General features: G+C 46.3%; 1 protein-coding gene across 1 annotated transcript in view; it reads left to right on the top strand.

The window, feature by feature from the left end:
- Window positions 1-16,777, top strand: part of PAPPA2 (pappalysin 2) — a 313,770-nt gene extending 296,993 nt beyond the window's left edge. Inside the window, exons 22-23 of the mRNA XM_022556566.2 lie at window positions 11,194-11,292; window positions 13,470-16,777. Coding sequence (XP_022412274.1) covers window positions 11,194-11,292; window positions 13,470-13,544 — 174 coding nt within the window. The 3' untranslated portion in view covers window positions 13,545-16,777. The remainder of the gene's footprint in view (window positions 1-11,193; window positions 11,293-13,469) is intronic.
- The last annotated feature ends 8,605 nt before the right edge of the window (window positions 16,778-25,382 follow it).

Below are 25,382 nucleotides of genomic sequence, written 5' to 3'. Positions count from 1 at the left end.
GTGTGAGCATGTCAGGATGGTTATAGCACAGGCCTGGGTGTCAGACGGTGGGTCCACATCTTTTCTAGAGACAGATTCCTTAACAGCTCTGATCCTTGGATTTTTTCATCTGTAAAATGGGTTGTTGTGAGGGTTCAATAAGATCATGAGTAGAAACCTTGTAGCACAGTACCTGATACACAGAAAATGCCATATATAAAATAAAAATAGTATCCTGTTTCTCGGGCTTCCCTGGTGGCGCAGTGGTTGAGAGTCCGCCTGCCGATGCAGGGGACGCGGGTTCGTGCCCCGGTCCGGGAGGATCCCACATGCCATGGAGCGGCTGGGCCCGTGAGCCATGGCCGCTGAGCCTGCGCGTCCGGAGCCTGTGTTCCGCAACGAGAGAGCCCACAACAGTGAGAGGCCCGCGTACTGCAAAAAACAAAACAAAACACTAGTATCCTGTTTCTATATGATGGCTTCTAGTTTGTAAAGTTATTTTTACCTTTAGAGGCACTGCTTATGCCTGGAGCTTCTAGAGAAATTGTATACGGATGTACGTGTCTGTTTCTGTGTATAAAATATAAACACATTTTAATGTTATATATCTGTATTATAAATATTATATGTTAGTGATTATTATACACACGTTTATCTTATATACGAACAGTACGTATATATCATTTATGCATCATATTTATGCGTATACATGTATATACGTATATATATATACACACCTATTACATATATATGAAAGGAGGAGAGAATGAGAGAGAGAGCAAGTGCTGTGAGTTATATCCCATGAAGACTTACAAAAATTCAAAGCAATGTATTAATAGGTTTAGATTTACCCCAAAGTGAAACACCCCAGTGAAGAGCTGGGCGTGGTATCAGAATGGCAGAAGCCTTTGTCAACTACGTTGATTGATTTCCATAAACAGGTCTTCCCACCCTAGGAGTTCCTGCCCTCTCCTTGAAGTTTCTCTCAGTGTGCTTGATGACTGAGGAAGAGAGAGAGAGAGAGAGAGAGAGGAGAAAGAGGTGGAGGGAAGGGCACAGAGAGGGAGGAGGGAAGGAAAAAGCAAAAGACTCTCAGCAAACACCAGGAGGGCCAAGCAAAGTATTTAATCCGAACAATGAGTATTGTCATTTCCTCCCACAGTCTGCATTCCCCGTCCTCTTCCACGGGCGGGCTCGGGGAGCAAGCAGTGCCCACCTGCCTGGCATGAGAGTGCGTGTGCTGGGGGCCCCCGGGGGCCAGCACGCGTGTCGGGGGCTGCCGTGGAACATTCCCACCATCTGCTCAGGCCTGCTTCAACCTCCCGTGAACTGCAGGCTGGTCGAGGAGCCCGGAGAGGGGACGGCGGAGGGGAACGCTCGAAGTCAGAGCAGGACCCCAGCCGTCCGCCCTGGGCCTTCTCCCAGGACTCCCGTGCTCTCCCGTCCCCGTCTCCCAGCTGCAGGTCCTCCGCCTCTGACTTCCGCACGTTTCCTCGCGCTTTCACCTCCCTCGCCTCCCAGAGCTTTGTGAGCTCTTGAACAGAGCCTGTACGGCTCCATGGCCCGATCGTGAGGGGTCTGGTGCTGGCAGAGACCCGGAGAGGAGGCACGGGTGAGGGGCCACCTCCAGAGGTGCCTGGAGGCCAGGGGGAGGTCCCACCTGCTCAGCAAGGCACCTGCAGCGGCCGACGTTCTGCTCTCAGCTTCCTTCGTCTGACGCTTGCAGTTTGGCTCCGTGAGAGCCTGCGGTCAGCGAACCTCTCCCTGGAAGGCCGTGCCGAGCTGTCTCCGGGGATGTTTTAGAGAGAGTCATTGAGAGTGAGAACAGCTATCTGGGGAGGCTGTTAGGGGAGCCAGACAGCGGAAAGGCACCTTATCTTGGAGGAAAGGCCAGAGGAGTAGAAAGCAAAAACTATTCTGCCCTCTTAGCTTACAAAGTCGATTCGGCACGTGTCTCACTCACCAGCTATTCACGAAGCAGCTCGTGTGGTCTGTTAGGTGTTGTGCTGACGTAGGGGCCTTACTGCTGATGGAAGGAAACGGGAGTGGAAAAGGAGACAAACCGGAAGTGTCTCTGCCCCGTAGTCCTTGCACAGTTCAGACCTCTTGTGTTCAACGTTTCTACCTCTGACCTTGAACCACAGTAGGCTGGCTCCAATTATCTGGAGCCAAGGCAGGAAATTCCCCCAAACGCACAATTGTTAATTTTTTCCTCTTTTAAAGAAGAAAGCCAAATGCCATGTAGCAAGACCGTCAGGAGAGTTTGCAGGCCACCTGTAACGCCCCTCCCACCGTGAAAACAAGACAAAATCATGAGAATTAACGGGTCCGCCAGCCTTGCGATGGAGACACAGATGGGTTCTGAGGGTGTGCCATCATCGGCTCCCGCTGGGAGCCCCAGCACAGCCATTAGGTCACGTGGAGGACTGCTGCCGTGTCTTGAGAAGCGTTGCTGTGTGGTTCAAGGAGGAGGAGGGTGGAGCTGCCATGAAATCCCAATTTAACAGCGAAGGACTGGAAATCACTGGCATCCAATCTGGACTAGCTGACTGTGCAGGATCCGCTGCTCCAGAGAAAAGGGAAAGCGTGAGAGACAGGAGTGAGACCGATGGAGGAGGAGAGAAAAGGTTTGGAGGCATTTTGTTTAGGACATGGAGCTGGGGGTTGACGCCGAGGGGGCAGGCAGTGACCTTGTGAGTGATTATGGGGATTTGAGGAAGGAGTTAAGGTGGTGGCTGAGAGTGGCTTGGAGCACGGGGTGCTCTCACAGCCTCAGACAGTTTTGGTAAAAGGTGGAGGGAGAAAAGGGCCCACAGCACAGGACACTGTCCCATCAGCAGCAGTGGTTCTATACAGTAACGTTTCTCAACCAAGGGGCAGATCACAGATTTGCAGGAGGGCTTTGTCGTTTTGTTAAGCCCCCTGAGAGAGTGTGCCAAGAACCGTGGGGAGATGTTCTCTTCTCATGTCTCTCGTGAGAAGCAGAGCTCTGACTTGGAGACCGTGTTTTTCTGGCACAGATACGTGCAGACTCTACCTGAATACCCTCCTGCCCCAAATTCACCATCGGGGCCCTAATATCCCCCCCCCCCGGGGGTGGATGAGAAGAAGCATCAGAGCCGTTTGGGGCCAAGAGGAGGGGCCGCGTGGGGAAGCTGGTCGTGTGTGTTTGTAAGTGAGGTGGGGAGCCTGCGCCACTGGGTCTTTTTTTGCAGCTAAGTGGAAGGAGCTGCTAGGAGGTAATTTTTGACTGAAAAGTTAAGTCACAGAGAGTCTTCTCACCTTCCTGTTTTCCTGTGGTGCCCATCAGGGAAGAGGTGTCTGTGACGGTTTGGGGTTTTTCAGAGGCTAAGACACCTGAGTCACCACTATGGTTTGGAGGAGAGCCCTGGTTTCCAGAAGCCAGACAGGCCTTTCCCACTCTATTTTTATAAGTCCCAGACCCATTTCCCTTGTCACCCGACTCTCCTCCATGACTCAGATGGGTGCATTTATGGTGAGAGCGAAGGGAACAGGAGGCTCTCAGGGATGAGAGCATCCACGCTTTGACTCTAAAGTACGGGTGGCAGAATCTTGACATCTTTTTGACCAGAGTCTCCCTGGAGGGAATTCAGACACCCACCCACACTGGCACAAAGCAATGGTACATTCCTGCCGCCTTCATAAAACTAGGATTCATTGAGTACTTACTGTGGGCCGGGTACTGGGCTAAGTATTTCACCTCCATTCACTCATTTTTCTCTTGACAGCAACCCTCTGAATAGGTGTTATTCCTATTTTACGAATGAGGATACCGCAGCTTAAAGCACAGTAACTCGCTCAGGCTCTAACAGTTGGTAAGGAGCAGAGCTGGGACCTGGGCCTAGGTTTATCTCACACCATACCTCATACTCTGAATCACCATACTGTACAGCCTTGAGCACTTTCCTGGGCAGGAGCTGCTAAGCTTTGGGTACCTTGCTGCAGATAAAATTATTACGGGTGAAAGAAGTCATTTGACCTTATTTTGTTTGCTTTTCTTTTTCCGTTCTCAGTGCATTCTGTTTCTCTCAGAAGAGATTCGTTTTTGCACTACTTGGCTATTACTATTCTAAGACTACACTTCGGTTTTGGTGTCAGATAGAGATACGCTGGTGATAATCAGGCTTCTCTTTCCAGCCCTGTAAAGGTCCCCATTTGCTCTTCCTTTTTTGAGGGTAAGAAGAGCAACCCATCATAAGAAGAGCAGCCCAGCCTCTCTCTCAGAGTTAGGTATTCACTTTAGGTATAATTCTACAAAGCCTGACCCATGAGGGTGTGTGTGTGTGTGTGTGTGTGTGTGTGTGTGTGTGTGTGTGTGTTGAAGGAGGCTCATTTAGTAAAGGGGTAAATAGCCCAATGCAAAGAGCCTCCTTATAAGTAAAAAGGAAAAATATTCATGTCAATGACTTTGTATTCTATAAGTTATTAAAAGGCAGGGGAACAGGAATTTTATAAAGGTTTTTTCTTCTGTGAAAATTGTTCAGAAGCTACATGATCTCACGTGGACCAGTAAAGCACAACAACAGACTACAAGAGAAGACCTGAGTACTGACCCCTCTCTAGGGGCCACCAAACGGGGCTGTTTCCCTCTGCCTATCCAACAGAATGTGTATCTTCATTGCTTTCCTTTCAATTATGTCTTGCTTATCTATTGTTTGAAGAGTAGACTCTTGGCCTTCAAGGAGGTACTCTTCGCAGTTTCAGCTGTTAGCTGGTAACCCAGCATGTCTTCAATATCTTAGTGACTAGTGACTTTGCCAAGGCCTGGATTGAACCATGGAGACTTCAGGGCTGGTAGGCAGGAGAAAATCTCTTAGTTCCAAGTGAGCCAAGCTACCTGTGCAACATCACCATTCCATATGTCATTCCATATCAGTCCTCACGTTTTACCTTATTAAAATTCTAACAGAGTCACTTAAAAGATCTCCATCTTGCAAAGCTCCAAGACCTGGGCCCCGATCCCCGAGCAGCTGTTAAAACCCAGCAACCTGATTACAGATAGTGTTTGCAAACATTCCTAGGACAGCCACAGTTTCACTGTCTTCTTTCTGCTCTGGTTTTCAGCTTCTTTTTGCTGTTGGCCCCTGGCAATTTCCATTCTTTTCTTATTATACCATCTGAGGTGCTGAGATGATATTGATAAATTTATTCAACATTTTCAGCTTGTTAATAGGAGAACTTTAGATGGTCTATTCTACTATTTCTTCCCACTCAGAAATAAATGTATACCAATACTCTGCACCCTAGTAGGAGAGGACTAATGAAAAGGAGGGATCTGGTTATAAAGTATGCTAAAAAAAAATGTATTTAGCCACCATCATAGTTATGTATTTCTTGAGAACCTACTGTGCATCAGAAACTGAACTAGTAGCTGGGACTGAAGGGGATTAGACGCTGAGCCCTTGATGATACATTCTGAATGTTAAGTCCTATAATGCACATATGGATAAAACATACCATAGTACACAGGCAAGGAGAACTCTCTGGGTCTAGGAAGCCAGATGAGATTTTCCAGAGGAGCTTGTATCTAAGAAATTCTTCCTGCACAACCCATCTCAGGGTATCTGTCGATTTTAATTTTACATTTCCCAAGAAGGTTGTTGCAAACCCACATATGTGAGATCACTGGCACCCTCCCACCCCAAGGGGTGAACACGGGAGGAGTGGAACAACTCCGTTTCCTCTTTTCCTCAGATGACTGCAATGAGCAGAAAATGCCTGGCTTTAGCATTCTAGGGCCCAGAAATAAATGTTTCTGGGTTGCAGGCATCTGCTGATGGGATGGGAGCGCAGTGCTGCTTCCTCCTGGCAAAATCAGCTTCTAGGAGAATATGGGCCAGCCGAGCCCCAAGGCCAGAAGGAGCTATAGTACCAGGTAGCTTATTTGGGTAAACTTTTAACCTGCAACTGAGAAAAACAGAAGTGAAGTTGGGGGGGGGGGTCTAGGGGAATTGAGATTATATATATGATCCTTTCTCTGTTTCTACATTGGATCGCTGGGTTCACTTCATTGTTAATGTTCTTGCACCTAAGCCCTTTTTATAGAGGTGCCAAAGGAATCTTTGCATTCCCAAGAAATTAGAAGGTTAATGGAATAATCAGAGAGTGGTAGCATGGTTTAGCAGAAAGAACATCAAGAATCAAGAAATTTGGGCTACGTTCCCAGGATTGTTACAACTAGCCTTGCAAACAAGACATTTCACTGTTTTAAGGGGCCACTTCAGCATTTGTAAAATGAGAGTTTTGTACTAAATAGTATTCAAGAATCCATCCAGCCTTTGAATTTTATGCATCTATGGTCCTTAAAAAAAAAAAAGAAAGCAACTAATGTTCTGGTCATCAAGAGTCCCTGAGGGGCCTCAAAGACCTCTGAATTTTGCCCCTGAGATTCGCAGGTGAAGCAATGGACACGTGGGCAGATCCAAGGGCTGAAAGAACCAGGCTGGAGGTCACCATTCATTGGAGAGCCAGAGAACTTCCATCTGCTGCATGGACTTCACTGGGTGTGGCACCACAGCTGCCTTGGAAGATGGCTTCTTTTGGCCTGATGTAGCCTAATCAATATGAAGAACTGGGTGTGGGTCTGATTTGTCATTCACATAACGAGAAGGTTTCGATGGGAAATGATGTAGGAGAAAGAAAATAGTGTTAGGCATTATACAGAAATGTGATTAGCGTCTTCTCCTGTTTTAACACGCTCCTCAAGATTACTTATCGGGCTTCTGTCCCATGCTTTACCTATAGGGGTATAATCACTTTGGGCTGATATCTCAATCTTTATGTTAGTAGAGCAGAGGGTCTGAAGCCCAAACTAACCTTTCTAGAACATCAGTGTGCTCATGGGTTCTGTTGCAAGCTGTAGAAGAAAAATGTTCTTAATCTAATTCACATAATAGAGGTACTATCAATCAGCCAATCAGTCAAAGTTTAGGGAACTCTTCCTGACAGTGGGCTCTGTGATGAGCAGTCTGGGACAACCTGCCTATCTATTTTTACCCTCTTCTTTCACTTGCACAGTTTTCTCAGGCCCCTCTACCCCTCTGAATCATCCAGTGCTAAACTCTTTTTCACGTGGGCTAGATGTAGCAAAGCCAGCCCCTGAAAGCTCATGTCGTCCTTTCCGCATCCCCACCCACCCCAAATCTGGACTAGGTACTTCTGTCTGCATCTCTATGCTAGCACTTGTCATAAGCTATAACTGCAAGTGGGGGCTTCTCTTGAGGACTGGAGCCATGTTTTATTTCTCTCTGTACCCTCATAACAATGCCTGGTACAAATAGGTGAGGAATAAATGTTGAGTGATTGAATAAATGACTACATCCATAGGCAACAGACAGAGCTACCATTCCTATACCCAACTCCCCAGAACAACTTAAACAGAAAATATCACCAGATAATATAACATAAAGGAGAAATTATCTTACTTCTGAGAAGTAAAGTCATATGGATAGGACAGACTGACAGCCTTTCCTCTTTGTATTTCATCAGTTATGCACTTCCATTCATATGGCCACCTCAACTGCCTGGAACATAGCCAGTTGGCAAGAAAAGCGTTCCTATAACAACTGAAATAGGTATCATCAAGCTCATACATCATAAGAAGAGCAACCCAGCCTCTCTGTCAGACTTAAGTATTCATTTTAGGTATAATTCTACAAAGCTTGACCCATGAGGGTGTGTGTGTGTGTGTGTGTGTGTGTGTGTGTGTGTGTGTGTGTGTGTGTGTGTGTGTGTGTGTTGAAGGAGGCTCATTTAGTAAAGGGGTAAATAGCCCAATGCAAAGAGCCTCCTTATAAGTAAAAAGGAAAAATATTCATGTCAATGACTTTGTATTCTATAAGTTATTAAAAGGCAGGGAAACAGGATTTTTTTTTAACATCTTTATTGGAGTGTAATTGCTTTACAATGGTGTGTTAGTTTCTGCTTTATTAACAAAGTGAATCAGTTATACATATACATATGTTCCCATATGTCTTCCCTCTTGTGTCTCCCTCCCTCCCACCCTCCCTATCCCACCCTTCTAGGTGGTCACAAACCACCTAGCTGATCTCCCTGTGCTAAAGTGAGAGAGTGGCATGGACATATATACACTACCAAACGTAAAATAGGTAGCTAGTGGGAAGCAGCCGCATAGCACAGGAAACAGGAATTTTGTACAGGTTTTTTTCTTTTGTGAAAACAATTAAAATGAAAATTAAAAAGTGGCTCTTAAAGAAATAAGCTTTAGGTACTTGAAAAATTCTCTTATTTGGAACACTTCGTTTTCTGATGTTACAGGAAAATGAGGTGCAGGTATGGGTAGTGAAAAATTCACCTATGGACACATTGTGCAGAGAAGCCAAGCCTTGTACCATTCCTTGGGGAAGTTTCCTGTGGGGAGGAGTGATGTCCCAAGTCAGACACCTTTCAATTATTGAGATTTGCGTCCCCCAATCTAGTCCAGTCTTCAGAGACTTTAGAAACTTTGGATCGATTAGTCATTTTTCCCTTCCTATTTTTTCCATTGTAACTTTGGACTCAAGCTGTCAAGCTTTCAGGCACATGTTGCCATAGGAGACTCTGTTTGTTTAGGGTGGAGTAGTTATTTTTGGCAGGTTAGGGGAGGAGCAATTAATTCTAATAGGTATATAGTAAATTAAATACTTGTGTCTTTCCAACCTTTTCTCTGTATTTATGCTCCTTTTTATAAATTCCCTTCTCTTCCCAGATGACCCTTTAAGAACATTCTAGAAATCATGTCCAGGCTATAGCCATCAAAGTCCAGTGAGCTCTAGAGAAGATCACCTAGACAATTTCTAATCTTTTCAACATACCTTCCCTAATACTCTTGAGATGAGAAGCCATCCTTGGGGGAGAGGTTGGAAAGAAAGATTCCCAGGATCTTTTATTAATCCATTCAAATGTCTAAGTTGTTCTTATGAAAAGGAAGATCTTTAGATCTCCCTTTAATCCTCCATATTGAAGACCATACTTTTACATGTAGGAGCAGTATTTTGGGTGCTCTTTGGATTTTTATAGACGATTACATGAAAAAGAAAGAAGAAACAGATTAAGTTTTGCCAATGAGTCAGTCAGGGTTGGAGGGAAAGTAACAGATGCAGTGTTAGATGAGGAAGATATACTCCAAACACTGGAAAAAGAAAATTCTGGGGGAATCTCAATGGATGTATCTGGTCCTCCCAGGAGAACCCAAGGGCATCTATAGGTGTTAAGGATGCAGCTAGTTGTATTTTGACTCCTATTTGGCTGCAATTGTAGATTCAAGTTATGATTATGTAGTTATTCCAAGTTCTCCAGAGCCAGAGTAACTGGCTCCAGGGTTAAAGACAAATGCTCATCTCAAAATCTATGTCTTTTATCCCAGTGAGGCGTGTGTTGAGAACAGAATTCATTTTCACTTCCTGCTCTCAACTGACGTTGCTGTGCAGCTGTGTGACAGCTGTTGAGTTCCACCCCACAAGTAGCAGCTTCTCAGAGGTTCGCAAACTGGTATACATCTGGAATGATGTTCAAGTGACCTCAGGACCCCATAGAATAAATCAAAACATTGAAGACATAACTTGGATGAGCTCATTCTGATGTAACTCAATTGCTGAAAATTATTTAATGGCCATTAAAACAAAATTTTGTATTTATTTATTTATTTTTGGCTGCGTTGGGTCTTCGTTGCTGTGCGCGGGCTTTCTCTAGTTGCGGCGAGCGGGGGCTACTCTTCGTTGTGGTGCACGGGCTTCTCATTGCGGTGGTTTCTTTTGTTGCGGAGCACGGGCTCTAGGCGCGCGGGCTTCAGTAGTTGTGGCATATGGGCTCGGTAGTTGTGGCTCGTGGGCTCTAGAGCGCAGGCTCAGTAGTTGTGGCGCACGGGCTTAGTTGCTCCGTGGCATGTGGGATCTTCCCGGACCAGGGCTCAAACCCATGTCCCCTGCATTGGCAGGCGGATCCTTAACCACTGCACCACCAGGGAAGTCCCTTAATGGCCATTTTTTACTTTAGTGATCTATCTCATCAAAGCAAGAGTGAAATAGGGAACAGTCCTTCTATTTGACATTTAAGGAGGGTGGGGGAAGAGAAAGTGATTTGAATATGTGAACTGGAAGGTGGCCTCAGGCCTCAAGAGTCTACTGACGGTCCTCTGGCCCAAAGAGCTTGACTACGAGATGCTTCCTGAGGCTTCACAATTGGGTATCCACTCAGGGTGGGGAGCAGCTAATGTGACTGAGTAGGTGGGCTGCCTGGGCTGGTGCACCCCCCAGGATGCCGTGGGACACTGTTTCCCTCTGAGAGTGGTTCTAGAGAAACAATGCGTTGGGCTGCTGAGCTATTTTTTTAACCGCTCGTTGCTGTTCTTATCATACATTCCCTTTTGGGGTGAAACACTCCACTAACTCTGGTTTGGCCTGGGCCCCTTTCCCATTTTGGTTCCTGTTAACTTGCAGCAGTAACAGGAGTAGATGGAAACCGTTTGGCTTCCTCTGCTCTAACCCTGTGTCTACCTGCTACGCATGAAGTAGCTGTACTTGTGGGATGATTTGTGTTCCGGCACTGGTGTCCCAAACCCTAGGACCACTGCATTCTGGACAAACATCATTTGAGTCTATAGCAACCCAGGCCTATTAGGGTCTCTAAGTACAAGTACCAGAAGAGATGGGGGTTATGGTCCTCAATCTGTGAGAAGCAGCAAAAAAATCAAGATACATGACTTCTAAGCCTAAACTCCACTTGACCTAGCTGTGTGACCTGGAGTGATTTTTGTCATCTCTATTTATCCCCATTTCCTCACTGATAGAATGGGACTTTAAAAGCCAAACCTGCCTGAGGCACAGGTTTTCCTGATGATCAACAGAGTTAACATGTGTGAAAATATTTTGTAACCTACCTAATGATGTAAAGACCTACTATTACGAGAAGGTGAAAAAGTTGATCAAGGAATTAAATGAACCATCCTGGTCCCTAGAGTAGGCCAGGAGCAGATACTGGTTGTGAAATTTGACAATTCCTTCGATCCAATGGTCTTATCTTGAGACTTTTCAACTTCTTGAGAGTGTTAGGTCAATTTTTACCCTGCCCCCTTTGGTGCTCTCCCATAATAATGTCTTGAGTTCCATGGATTATGTTGGGGGTGGGATGAGTGGGAGAATAGGGTGAAGCAGAGTGAAGTTGTACTTAGACCGTGACTTGCTGCCTCCTTACCAGCCTTTCCAAGCAGATGGTTGGTGTGATACCATCAATAACCGGGCCTACTGCCACTATGATGGGGGAGACTGCTGCTCTTCCACGCTCTCCTCCAAGAAGGTAAGTGAGGGCACCTGGGAGTGGGAGGGAGAGGGTAGCAGCTCCAGGAATAGAGGCAGGAGCTTTGGCTAGCTCTCCTTCGTGGTGCATCATAATTTGTTTTTCTTCAACAGTCAAGAAGAGGGAATGATAACGAACAAACATTGGAGCTTCTACAGTGACAGGATTAAGGATAGTAATTTTAGGATAGGTTGTTTGTTAGAAAACACTAGTCTCTCACTGTCAGTCCTGTAACTGCTAGAGAAAAGCCATGCTTCTGCTGCTCAAAGACTCCCACCTGCTTATCATTGCCCAGGAAAAGTTTCTGTAGGTAGGGAAAAATGGCCTCCACTCCTTGGAGAGGCAGGATTATCCATGAAGTGGTATCCACTTATTTTTAAACTTCACAGCTAAATGAATAATCCTATAAAGTGTATTACAAGCATATTGCAGGTGTATGTTGAGCAGGCACCACAAGCTACCTGGAGCTCTCCCCCGCTGTATCCTGAGCAGTAGCCCTTTTCTTGAAGCCTTTTATCCTGTTGCTCTGGACTCTATTAAAATAGAAGATATGCTTAAGCTAAGCCTATAAAATTGAATAGGCTGAAAATTTGGAATAATATGGATGAAAACCCAAGAGCGCCAAAGATAACTGACGCCAGTTGGCCGATTTGATGAATCAGAAATACACAAGAATGTTTCCTTCCTTGTATGTGTCTCCACAATAAGGTCACGTCTGCATGATTACCTCTACACAGACCTGAATACTCCTCCTAATGGCTAATATTTACGGATGGCTCACTCTGTGCCAGCATTGTTCTCACCACTGACATGAATTAACTTATTGAGTGCAGAGAGCTCAGGGACTTTTGTATCACTGTTCAATTTGGCCCCCTTTTGCTCTAAAAACCAGCAAATCCCAAACCATGAGAAGCAGATCAAGAGCTTGGATTGCAGGTCAGACATCATGCCAACTAGTTCCTGGTCTCACTTGAAGAAAGTACCTGGTCAAGGATCCCATTTCTACTCAGGAAGGCATAACCACTTCGGAAGAAAGCAGTCAATTCTCTCCCCATCTCCATCTCACACTCAGCAGATCTAGGGTTTTTCTTTAATGGAGTTTGGTGCCTGTGGCCAGTATACACATGAATCAGGATTGAAAAAGCATTTCACCCCTGTTGACTCCTAAATTACATTTAATTCATATGTGAAAATATGCTGGGAAATTTCCTCAAACCCCACCACCCGTTCTCCAGCCCACTTGCCCAGTCACCCAGCCTATCTCTTCAGTGTACTTGGACTATTAAATAATATGCTGATGTATTGTTGTTTCATTTGACTATCCATGCCCAAAGAGCAGAATCTTTGCCACTTTTACATCATGTCTCCTGAATGCTCAGTTCTCTCTGAAGCTAGTTATGGACACGCAAAAAGTATGATTATCTGTTGGTAGCAGTGCAAGCAGGAAGAGAGCAACTTTTGCTGGACCATCTCTGACCTGGAGGAGGGATAATTACATAGCAGGAAGGCAATCTAGCCACAAACAACGGGTAGAAAGATGCATTGTTTCACCAAGCCAAAGTATATCCTGGGTTCAAGAAGGGCAAAACCTCAAGCTTATGAAGATAGAAGAGATGATTCTATGGCCCCAAGAACATCAAAAAAGTAGAAGACATAGAGCTAGGTAACAGAGCCTTGGTTTTCCAGGTAGTAGTGTCATGACCTTGAGTTAAGTCATCCTACCTCTCTTGACCTTCCCTGTAAGAAGAAAATACTAATATTCATCTTACCTACTTTACAAAGATTTTGCGAAGATTGATAATAACAACAAAAACGTTAACAGCAGTAGTTTTGAACACTAGTGGTAATGTTAGAAGTAGTAGTAACAGGTATTAGAGGTGCCTGGAAATGTGTGTTTCATATCCATCATCTTATTTAAACTACACTAACACCCTCTTGGGTAGTTGCTGTTGCCCTCCCACTTTATATATAAAGAAAGTGAAGCAAGGAAGGTTTACCTTGCCTAAGGAGACATGGTGTGTAAGTGAAAGAACTGAGTGTTAATTTCAGTTCTGTGATACTAACACGCAATCCCACACTTCCTCTGGGACCAAGTGAGAAAAAAAGCAAAAGCTGGTTGAAAGTGTGATGCTTGGTGCAAAAATGAGTGATTGCAACTTCTCTTTGATTTCTCCTAGGTCATTCCATTTGCTGCTGACTGTGATCTGGATGAATGCACCTGCCGAGACCCCAAGGCGGAAGAAAACCTGTAACTGTGGGATCAAGCCCCTCCTTCCACTGCCCTGGAGGCAGTAAGAATCAGAGGCCTCCACAAAAGGAAACAAAAGATGAATGAAGAAGAAAGGTCATGAAATGAAGGAAGGAAGAAGAACACCAAGGATCCTATAAGAAATGCAAGAGGACGTTTATAGGTGCCAACTATTGCGTCAAGTAGCCCAAGTAAGGATCACAGGCAAACATTTCTTCAAAGAGGCAGTTGATTTAAAGTGGAAAGAGAAATATGATATATATACAAGGACCCTCCTTCCCCATTTATATTCTATCAAATCCCATCCTCAACTCTTACCCTGCTCCCCACTCTGCACCCTGCCAACTATTCAGCCCCGCCCAACTTGTAAACCAATACCAAAATACTAGAAGAGAAGTTGCCAGGGACACTCTGCTAATACCCATTTTGAATGGATGGCCATCTTTCAGGGCTCGTCCAATCTAAACTGGCTCTCTCCCTTTCTTTGTGTAGTCTCCCTTAGTAATAATGAGGTTAGTTATTAATTCTTTATAAGTATTTAAACATAATGATATAAATATATTATATATATTATATTTTTTGCTGTCTACTAAGCTAAAAATTATCCATTGTTCCACACATGCTGCTGTGAAGTTCACGTCCAAAATGAATGCTGAGGGTTTGAGGACCGAAAGACATGTTCTTCTGCCATCTTTCTATCCCTAGGGATTGGCAGGCTGAGAGGGAGCTGGGGAAGGAAAGGGAGAGATTAGATGGAGTTTTTGATAATCACATGTCAGCTAATCATCTTTTTATGAACTGGGAGCTGAGCCCAGTTTGAGGAGATGGGGGCTTGGAATGATAATACTAAAAGGCATGGAAAGGTGGGTGGGGTTATCCATTGGTGATGGGTCCAGGAAAACTAGACTATGGTTCTTGAGTATCCATCCAAAAAGAATACATTCTCTTCAGTTCTTGGAACTCTTCGTTGCAGTTGGTGAGGCCCAGGATTTTCTGCACTTCCACAGGTGCCTGTTCCAAGTGTGGCTCTCAGCCAGTCACTCAGTCCACAAGTCTGTATGTAGGCTCACTCTCCCATCACCAGGACTACAGGAACTCACGCATGCCTCATACTTGGCCTGTGGTCTCCCTTTTCCTAAGTCTCCAAGCCTGGCCATCATTCACAGCCACATGACCTATTGTTGACTTTCTGGGGAAAAAATGTCATGGAAATGACATCGGGGAAAGGTGGAGGAAACTGAAGAACAGGCAGGTTTGGAGGAGGCCATAGACAGACAGGGGAGAAGTCAGGGTAAATCAGAGCCCAGGGCTGGAGGATGAATTGAGTCAAGGAGACTCAGCCTCGTTCCGAGTCTCCACAGCAGACCAAAGGGGATCTTTTGAACAATGCAGACTCGGAGGTAAATTCTATTCAAGTGTGATGTGTCAAATGTGTCCCAGAGAGAGCACTTTGAGCAAGCTATGAAAATAACATGGAACAAGGGTGACACTCTGTGGGGAGAGAGAAGAATTTCAGCTGCTTAGGGTCCGTTTTGTCGTTGTTACCCTTTCTTGTTCAATAGATGGACTGTATGTGAAATGACCGCGTTAACCTGCCTCTGTTTACGTCCTGGGCTGACTCATTTTGCACGTGGTCTACTGCAGTTGTTGTTCTTTAGTGACGATTTATGGATTAGGCCTTGGGGAAAGAAAGTAAGGAGCTAGTTTCTTGTTCAACACCCCAGTTTATCATCTCAGGAAGGGAAGAACAGGCAAAGGTTCAAGGGCAGCCTTGGTCTCCCTGGATCGCCTGCCCTTTGGCTCTGACCACAGTTTTCTATTCTTCCCATCAACCCTGAAAGCAGTGGCTGTGCAACTATCAATAGAAAGAAGAAATGCTTCCCCCACTATCTTGAGCCAGACTTCACGTAGGAAAGAACAACATATTTATCTGTGGGGATCTGAAATGAGGGTGGCAAGGTCACCGGGGAAGGGAAAGACCAGAGTCTGCCCATGCAAAATACTCTTGTTCTCTGTATTTCCAGCCGTAATGGAAACAATAGCCTAGATACCTACTGTTCCTTATCTGGGTTCACATTTAGTGCCCCCAAGAAGAGAATATTTATTTCTGGGATTCTGATAGGCTTCAATATGGAAAGGACAGTAGAAGAGTTTAGATTCTTCATTTTAAAACAGTTGTAAGATGGTTATCCAAATTTCTTGAAGCATGTCAAACTCCGTGCAGGGGAATCCTGCCATGTCTGAGCTTGAGAGTTATCCTGGGCTTCGCCCAGCTCAGGAAGGCTACATCCACCCACCCACCCCCACCCCCTCCCACCCCAAGCCCCAGGAATACAGAGCCTGTGGTTCATGCCAGCATGGATCTGGGCTCAGTCTTCCCACAGGAGTTACCGTGAGAACATTTCTCTTTCGTACTTCATTTTAAAATATTTCATTCTCTGTTGGCAACACCTGCACTCCATCGCTGCCCCGGGAAGGTGAGAGGAGGGTTCTGGGGGGGGGGGGTGGTGTGGAAAGCCTTTCAGGCTACAGGCTGCCCAGCCCAAGTCAGTCCTGGCCATTCATAGATGGCAGGTTCTTCCAGCCTTTGTCCCTGGAGCCTAGTGCTTCGGGCTCCTCAGGTCGCTAATAAAGTTGAAGCTCTAAGACACCACGGTCACAAATCCCCAGTGGGTATTAGCTCACACTCACTCCATGTGGCGGTCTGCATTCTGCTGCTCTTCCCCATACATGGGGCCACAGAGGGCCTCTCCCAGAGGCGCTTCCATTTGTTTCCTTGTTCCAAAATCACTTCTCTGCTTCTTCTTTTTCCCAGTAACTAGGAGCGCTGGGGTCCAGGTTGCCTAGGGCTGGAAGACTCTGATGATCAGTGTGGCCGTTTCCAACTAGAGGGCTGAGAGGGCAGAGTGGGGAGAATGGTCAGCTGACAAACTTGTACATGCAAGGAAAGAGCTATTCTGGATTCTCTCTTTTCCTTCCCCCCCATGACAAGGCATTGGATTTGGCATGTCCTCTCCTCTGTGAGATCACTATTGAGTGTGTCAGTTAGCATCCCAAGGGGCTGGCTTGATTGGGAACACAGTGAAAGGAGCTATCTACTGTATTGTAACGTAAAACAGCTACAGCCAGTTATTTTGTAAGATTATAAAATATTCATTAAAACATCAGCACACAAAATGGGAAGTGTCTTTGGTGTCTTAGTCTTCGTTTAAATCATTCCATCACTTCCAAATTGCTAGAGCACTTCATTCGCTCGTTTCAGGTCTGGACATCCATCATTGATTAACTGATGGTTCTTTTCAGTCACTTGAAAACTATTTATTAAGTAAATGGTATGCATAAGGAAGGTAAACATGAAAGTTCACGAGAAGAGATGGCGTATACAAAAGCAGAGTGCACAGTAGTCATGTCAAGTGCCTCATGAGTTCTAGGAATAAAATGCAAGAATCATTTACAGTCCAGAGGCAGTAGCGTCACCTCTGGATGCCAAAGGCAGGGAGTATTTGAAAGATGGTCCATGAAGGATGCATACGAGCTTGATAGGCAGAAATGGGAAAGGGGGAGAGAAGAGTCCAGGCAAAGTGAAGAACAGGGTTGACCCTATGGAAGCAGGAAGGGGAAAAGGCTGGGTGATAGCAGACGTCCCTGGGGCATCCAACTTAGCTAGAAGGGAGAACTCAGCTCACATGTGCCCTGCATTTGGCAAAGGCAATCTGGTTTAATCCTCACAGACAGATCTGCAACTTCCACTATTTCATTTCACAGATGTGGACACCAAGTGTCAGTGTATAAAGAAAGTTCCTTAAGGTCATATGCCTGGCACTAGAGTCAAGCCTGGTTCTGTGAGACACCAAGATGATAGATAAAAGAAGGAAAAGAAAAATGATGGTTCATAGGATGGGAAAAGGCAAAGGAGAAGTGGAGAGAGATGTCAAAGACAATGACTCTGCGTTATCTTTATACCCATAAAGGTTATCATCACTGACAGAAAAGGGAAGCCAGGAGGAGTAAGCTTCTGAAGAAAGAGCATGTCTTTGCTTTTTGATAAAATCAGTTTAAAAGCCAGATAGAGGGCTTCCCTGGTGGCGCAGCCGATGCAGGGGACACGGGTTCGTGCCCCGGTCCGGGAGGATCTCACATGCTGCGGAGCGGCTGGGCCCGTGAGCCATGGCCGCTGACTCAGCCTGCGCGTCCGGAGCCTGTGCTCCGCAACGGGAGAGGCCACAACAGTGAGAGGCCCGCGTACCGCAAAAAAAAAAAAGAAAAAGAGAAAAATTTAAGTTCATATTACTAAGTGCAGGTTGGGATGGGAATCCAACTTTTCTGTCTCCAAATGTGATGTACTTTCCACTACATGAAGTCCAGCCCACTAGACCCAGAATGAACTCAGATTTTCCCAGCTGAAATGGGAAAGTTAAATGTCTTTTTACTTGTTTATATTTCAAGGTGCTCATTGGTTTACCGGTGGCTTTCTTAGTAGCTGATGGTAAGAAAACTGACAGCAAACCTAGAGAATCGTTCCAGGGCCCTCTGCTCATGCCAGGCCCTGAGTATAAGCAGATGCCCTGCACATGCCCATTAGGCCAGCTGGACTGAGACATCTGGCAAGGCTGCCTTCTCCCTAATAGTTTCCCCAGGGAGAGTCCTGGAGAGAGACTTTGGACCTCTGGTTTCCATTGACTGACAAACTTAAATGACATGATGAGTCACCCGTCAGCTGGGAGACTGACTACTCTAAGATTCCAGCCAATCAGATGTTGAGGGGCTCAGGATGGCAGGAGGGTAATATGGCTTTTCACTTATAAATAACTCCAGGGCATCTCTGGATCTGGCTTTGGGTCATCTCTTTTTGTCACCCCAAGAGGACCACTGGTTCTGGACCGATAACATTTCCGTTTGCCCAACGGCTGGCTCAGAAAAAGGGATGGTGATGAGAATCTTGTATCTTGTAATATATGTCCACACCCATAAAACCTACACATGCCCTGGGTATTTGGAACAAAGTCAAGACTCATTCGAACATAATGATTGTTTCCAAGTGTGCGTGATTTGCTGATGATCCCTTTTTTTGTTTGTTTTCCCCTTGATCCTGCCACTAGATCCTCGGGTTACATTGCCAGTGTTAAGTAAGAACTGGTATGACAATGGCACAATGGCAGAGTTCATTCTTTTTTTTTGCGATACGCGGGCCTCTCACTGTTGTGGCCTCTCCTGTTGTGCAGCACAGGCTCTGGCCATGGCTCACGGGCCCAGCCACTCTGCGGCATGTGGGATCCTCCCAGACTGGGGCACGAACCCGTGTCTCCTGCATCGGCAGGTGGACTCTCAACCACTGCGCCACCAGGGAAGCCCCAGAGTCCATTCTTTTTTTTTTTTTTTTTTTTTTTTTTTTTTGCGGTACTTGGGCCACTCACTGCTGTGGCCCCTCTTGTTGCGGAGCACAGGCTCCGGATGTGCAGGCCCAGCGGCCACGGCTCACGGGCCCAGCCGCGCCCCAGAGTCCATACTTAAAAGGATCTACAAGTCAAATCTGGTTAACATTCCAAATCAGTATAATAAAAATACTCCCAAGCCCTGAAAGATAGTACAGACCAACTACAATCTGCTAGTGCTCTTCAAATCAAATTTTCTTCAGGATAATTTAATATAGACAAGCTTCCTTTGCCTTGTCTCTGTCCACACAAAAGTCACTTATTCAAATGCAGAGAATAAATAAATAAAAGGAGAGTATTGACTTTTTAATGACTGCCAATCATGTTGTATCAATTTGCCTTTCCTCTCCATGAGATAACTGCTATCTGAAGGCAGCTGCTTTGTAAAAAATATTTGTACTCTGAGAAGTCACATATTTAAATCTCACAGAAGGCTATCAGAGCGCAAGAAAGTTCCCATATCACAACTCGACATGTGCAGTTCGGAGTGCTTTCTGAATAGTAAAGCCAAGTTGTGTTAGGACACAAATAATTTCCAAAGAATGATTTTGTTGGTAGCGAATCAATAACCTTTAGAATGATCCGTAAGAGAGTTCCTACAGTTTCTGCAAATGTCCTAGGAAATAGTGCTCATGAACTCAACACTGCTCTTGACTTCTCTACTTTGCCAGGTAACCTGCTAAAGGGACCTTAACTTTGAGAAGTCAGACCATGACTGAGGAGCAGTAAAACACTTAAATATGAGACATGAGGGCTTCCCTGGTGGCGCAGTGGTTGAGAGTCCGCCTGCCGATGCAGGGGACACGGGCTCATGCCCCGGTCCGGGAGGATCCCACATGCCACAGAGCGGCTAGGACCGTGAGCCATGGCCGCTGAGCCTGCGCGTCCGGAGCCTGTGCTCCGCAACGGGAGAGGCCGCAACAGAGAGGCCCGCGTACCGCAAAAAAAGATTAAAACAAAAGATGAGACATGAGAAGTATTCAGAGAGGTACAGAAATGCCCAAGGTGGCACAGCTAATAAGTGGCAGAGCCCTGATTTAGACCCTCGGAGTCTGGTTCTAGGGTCTATGCATTAACCCTCTATGCTCTAACAGAACACTCCCTCTCTGGGGAAACCACACACATAAAGCACAGTACTTAGATTTATAGGTTCTCAGGCTTGAAAGGGTCTCCAAGAGACTGAATTATTCACATAACATTTCCTACCATGGGTTGTCCTGCCTAATTGTGAATCAGTCTAGTATTAAGGAAATCACTGTCTCCCAGGGCTACACATTTTATATCCGGACTGTTCTGACTTGAGTGAAGCAAAAAAATACCCAAATAGCTGGTGATATCAATAAATACTTATTGAGCACCTATTCTGTGCCAGGTGCTAGGGATACGGCAGTGAACAAAACAAAGCTCCTTATTTGGAAAGACATTGGTGGAGACAGACTATACAGTGAAGAGTGCTACAAAGAAAACTAAGGTGCAGTAAGTGGGGTAAAGGGGGCCCGGGGTGGGTAAGTGCTAGTTTCTATAGGGAAGGTCTGTGAATGCTTCTCAACAGCAGGAATCAGCTGCCCCGTGAATACCTGGGGGGAGAGTGAGCCAGAACAGGGAGCAGCAGAAGTGAGGTGGGAGAGAGCTTAGTGTTGTCTGCAGAAGAGCAGAGCGAGGGATGCAGGTGAGGGCAAAGAGGGCTGGGGGATGCGGAGGGTCACAGAGGGTCTCCTTAGCCGCAGTAAGGACTCTCTGGCTTTTCCTTGGAGGGAAATTGTTTCCCACACCAGTTTCTCTGTACCTGCACATAATCCATCGCCTGTGCTTGCTCTCACATCCATCCTCCTCCTTTCGGTTTGCCTTCCTCTCACCCTCGCTTGGGCTGCCATCACCTCCTCAACTGCCATGGTAACGTCACCAAGCCAGGTCCCTTCTCCTGTCTCTTCCCCAGCAGTCCGTTGGCACGAGGCTTCCATATCATTCCTCCTGTAGCACACCTTTCGTCCGGTCACCCGGGACTCAGGGAAAGGAGCTCACGGTGTCTGCCTGTCCTGAAGGATCAAACCACTCTCAGCACAGCCAACCTGTTACACTGGCTTCCCGCTGCTTCCGAACTAGTGGTCCTCCCCGGCCCCACACCACCCCCCGCCCCCGCCTTCCAGTCAGAGAGGATGCGCCCACAGCCCCTGAGGCTCCTGGTTCTGCTTGTGCTAATCCCGGACCTGGATGCCCTCCCTCCATCTCCACATGCCCCAAAGCTGCTCATTTCCCAGTCCCCTCTAGTGTCCTCCAGTTCCGTGAAGCTGTGCTTCCTCCCCCATCCGATGAGATTTACTGTGTCCATGGCTCCGTATTGTCCTCCCCCAGGATCATCAACCTGATGGACTGATGTTTTGTTATCTGTGTTCTTGTCTTTCCCTCCTATTCAATCGTAAACTCTTCGAAGCCAGGTGAACTCAGGGCTCCACTAGACCATGCGATACCTTTTCTGAGAAATAAAAGAAAAGCTCCCCTTCATCTGAGTGAAAGCAAACCAATGTCAGAGAGCATGGCTTGAAACGTATAGCACGGGCTGGATTTCTGGCCATATTCACCCCCTGGACCAGGCAGCCTCGGGCAAGACACCACTTTACATCTCTACATTGTGGCCCTACAAACACCATCTTTCTTGATTTTGGATCTCTGACACTGCCTTGCACAGTGCCTTGCCTGAATAAAACCTTAAAATTTGCTGAATTGAATCCCAATCCTGATTCTGGGAATGTGAGAATCAAAAGAAACGAAGATGTTGCGTTTGGGGTTGGAGGGGGTGGGTGGGTCTGTGGACACTCGAGTTTTATGCTTTGACTTGTTCTTTAACAATAGTCTGAGCAAGGATAACACAGGGCCAACACAGAAGACTGGGTTGTGAGTGCATAGTTTCAAAATGACTCATTTTGAAGCTGACCATTGAATTCAGGGTATGTCGGTCAGTTTTATGTTGAGGTGTGCTTTAGCTCAGCTAAGATGTGCACATTTTGGTTTTAGATGTGTAGTCCACATGGATTAGGAAGAAGTAGCAACTGTCGATTAGGCAAGATTGAGAATCTAAGAGACAACCTGACCTGAGACGAAGTGAATTGATCTTGAGCAAGTTATTTAATGGCTTAAGACTCAACTTTCCCATCTGTAAAATGGCATGATAATTCCTAACTTAGAGAATTTTCATGCAGATTTACTATGATAATCATGAAGTGCCTTCCATGGAGGCACTTTTTTCTTTCTCTTTTTTATAAATTTATTTATTTTTGGTTGCATTGGGTCTTTGTTGCTGCACGCGGGCTTTCTCTAGTCGCGGTGAGCGGGGAATACTCTTCGTTGCGGTGTGCGGGCTTCTCATTGCGGTGGCTTCTCTTGTTGTGGAGCATGGGCTCTAGGCACGCGGGCTCTAGAGCACAGGCTCAGTAGTTGTGGCACATGGGCTTAGTTGCTCCGCGGCATGTGGGATCTTCCCGGACCAGGGCTCGAACCCGTGTCCCCTGCATTGGCAGGCGGATTCTTAACCACTGTGCCACCAGGGAAGTCCCCGTGGAGGCACTTTTAAAATGGTGATTGTAAGTATTATTACCCGAGGTCAATAGAAGTATCCCTGGTACAGGAGGAACAGAGTAGTGCGGATGGTGATTGGCTGGCTTTTGAGTTTCCACATACTTTCTGGCCTGGGATGTGAATTATTCTAATGGGTATTCCTCTCTCTCTCTCTCTCTCTCTCTCTCTCTCACACACACACACACATACACACACACACACACACACACACACACCCATATACACACACTCACATGCTCACATGCAATTAAGTGTTCTATGAACGTTTGGCTATGTTTTAAATATAATTTCATTTAAAGCCATGCTATGTGCCAGTTCGAGGCCCCAGATTAAATAGTTAGAATGTGACCCTGATTCCAAGGATTAAGGGGAGGAAAAAAATTGTTTAAACTATGTCATCAAGAAATGTAATTTATTCACAATTTTAGAGGGTCATGTTGATGCCAGAGCATGTCCTGGGGCTCTGCCTGGGCAGCATACTCACGAATACGCAAACTGGATCCACCCATACTAATTGTAGTTTTAGACAATTTACCTTCACGAAGTAAAGAGGGCCCCAGGCAAGGATCGTGGCTTGGGGAGAGTAACAAGGTTTCCTCTAGATGTAAATGACATTCCTGGAGGTACCAAGGCATCAGGACTTGACTGACTCCAAGTAAATTTTGGTAGAGATCGTAGGCATTTATGTATTCATCTTGATCATTCGGAGAGCACAGACCTCAGACTGAAGACCTGGTGTGGACTCCCAGTTCAGGGAGGCGTTGGGCAGATGAGTCTTTTAGGGCCCGTTTATAAAGTGGGGATGAGTTTACATTTGCAGGGCTATTATGAGCACTCAATAGGGTAACCTTAGTAACCCTTGAAAGCACTTGGTATACAAAGTGTTCCGTGTGAGTTTCTTTCCCATAGCACGGCTGGAGTTCAATAAATATTTATTAATAATAAATATTTATTAATGAAAGAATTTCCTTCCTTCTTTTCCATTGAAGTGCCCAGTACCTTCCTATTACCATTTCAGGTGTACTTAAAATCTCACCACTTGTTTCCAGTTTCCATTCACGCTACAGCTCAGACAAGAGTTTCCTCTAAGCTAGTTAAGGCTTCGGGGAAGAGGAAATCGGACAGGAAAGAGTTGAATCTGGAGAAGGGTTGAGTCTGGCAAGACCTGGAGGTGAAGGCAAGATCAGATTCTGGCAATATCTTTTCCAGGCTCTAGAAGGGAGTTCCAGGCCTCCTTCCTCATAAACAACTTGGCCAGCAGTTGTCCACACTACCTCATTATTATCAGGATTTTATGAATCTCCTGGCTCGTGAAGCCTCATCTAAGCGCTGGACTTCAGACACAGACCCCGCCTTGACCTCAGGCTCTTGTGTGCTCCCCAACACCAGCTCTTCAAGTCATGCCAGTCCCACCCCCTCACTGTCCTTGTGGTCTTGTCTCTCCCGGCGCCAGCGTCTTTCCAGACTTGCCTCTTCAACCCACTGCTGCCCATTCCCGTGGCTAACACACACCACGGATCTGTCTTCTGTTTGATCCAACCGTGAGGGTTTTGAGATCCCAGGTCCATGCCCACAGTGAGAATTCCACGCTGGAGAAGGGCAGGCAGCAAAGGAAAAGACAGAAGTGAACTTCTGCGGGGAAGAACTTTCAAAGTGCCTGCTCATTCCCTGAAGAATGTCCAGCTCAGAATTTTGGGGGAAAAAACAATAATTTGTAGATCAAGTCTCTCTTGGCTTTTTGTGGAGTTTTCCAAATTTCTTCTGGGAGGCCCCCATTCTGTGCCTGGGGGAGAGGAAAACCCACACCTGGGAGGTCAGCTTGTCTTTTCCGTGCCTGTCTTCGTCCTGAGGAGTCCTGAGAGCTAGGGCACTCCTTGCTCGTGGCCTCAGCCCAGGCTCTGTGGGGAGGAATGAAGTTCCACTCAGACATTCCAGCGGCTGCTCGAACCCAGTGGCACTTTGTTAAGTTCTGGGCTACACCCTCTCCTTTGAGTGTTTGCTGGTATTGCTGGGGCAGCCAAATGCCCTTTCTTTATGTTCCCCTCTCCTTGCCCCGCACCAGTCAGCTCCATCGCCAACACCTCTACTGTGGGTCTCTTCAGATTCCTTCCTAGTCGTCAAGGGACATGGAAGCTACAGGGTGAGGATCAAAACATCTTCCCCTGTCTGATACCCGAGGGTGAGGAAGGTCCAGAGACCTGAAGTGCTTTAGACTGACCTTGGTCAGGGGTTACCGCGGTGTAGACACAGTAGATCCATGGGTGTGGTTGAACGCTTCCGTTCTAGAGCTGTAGAGACATCTGCGTAGTTGGAATGGTCTGCCTGAGAATACGACCAGGCTGGAGGGTGGGAATGACTTTTACGCCAGTAGAGACACAAAAGTCAGTGAGATCAGACATGGGAGGAATTCCATTTCCATGCATGCCAATAAACTCACGTCACAAGAATCCTTGAAAGTGCATAGGCCCAGCTCCCTAGCCACGCCTTCTCCACAGCAGGGACTGACGCTGTGCTGAATACCAGGAAGAAGCAGCAAGACGTGGACATGTGAAGATCGCCGAGTCTCGTTTGTCGGTTCTGCTGCATACAAGGAAACCCCGACCCCCCCCCATCAGCAAAACAAAACAAAGAGAAACAACAGACACAAAAAACATGTTCAGTCAAGTTTTGCTGTTGGTTTAGTTGAATCACCCTGTTGATGTCACACAGGTTCCAAATCCCGGGGTGATTTAGGTGGGACGCACTGCAGCATAAGAGAGCAGTAAGAAGGGTACACTCTGGCTCCCATACTTACCCGCCTTACGGTCTTGGGAAAGTTACTTAAGATTTCCAACTTT

The sequence above is a fragment of the Delphinapterus leucas genome, chromosome 1 (genome assembly GCF_059928025.1).
Source record: "Delphinapterus leucas isolate spDelLeu-1000000601 "Yukka" chromosome 1, BTC_Dleu_Yukka2, whole genome shotgun sequence".
Taxonomy (NCBI): Eukaryota; Metazoa; Chordata; class Mammalia; order Artiodactyla; family Monodontidae; genus Delphinapterus; species Delphinapterus leucas.
This window is presented reverse-complemented; position numbering and strand designations above follow the sequence as displayed.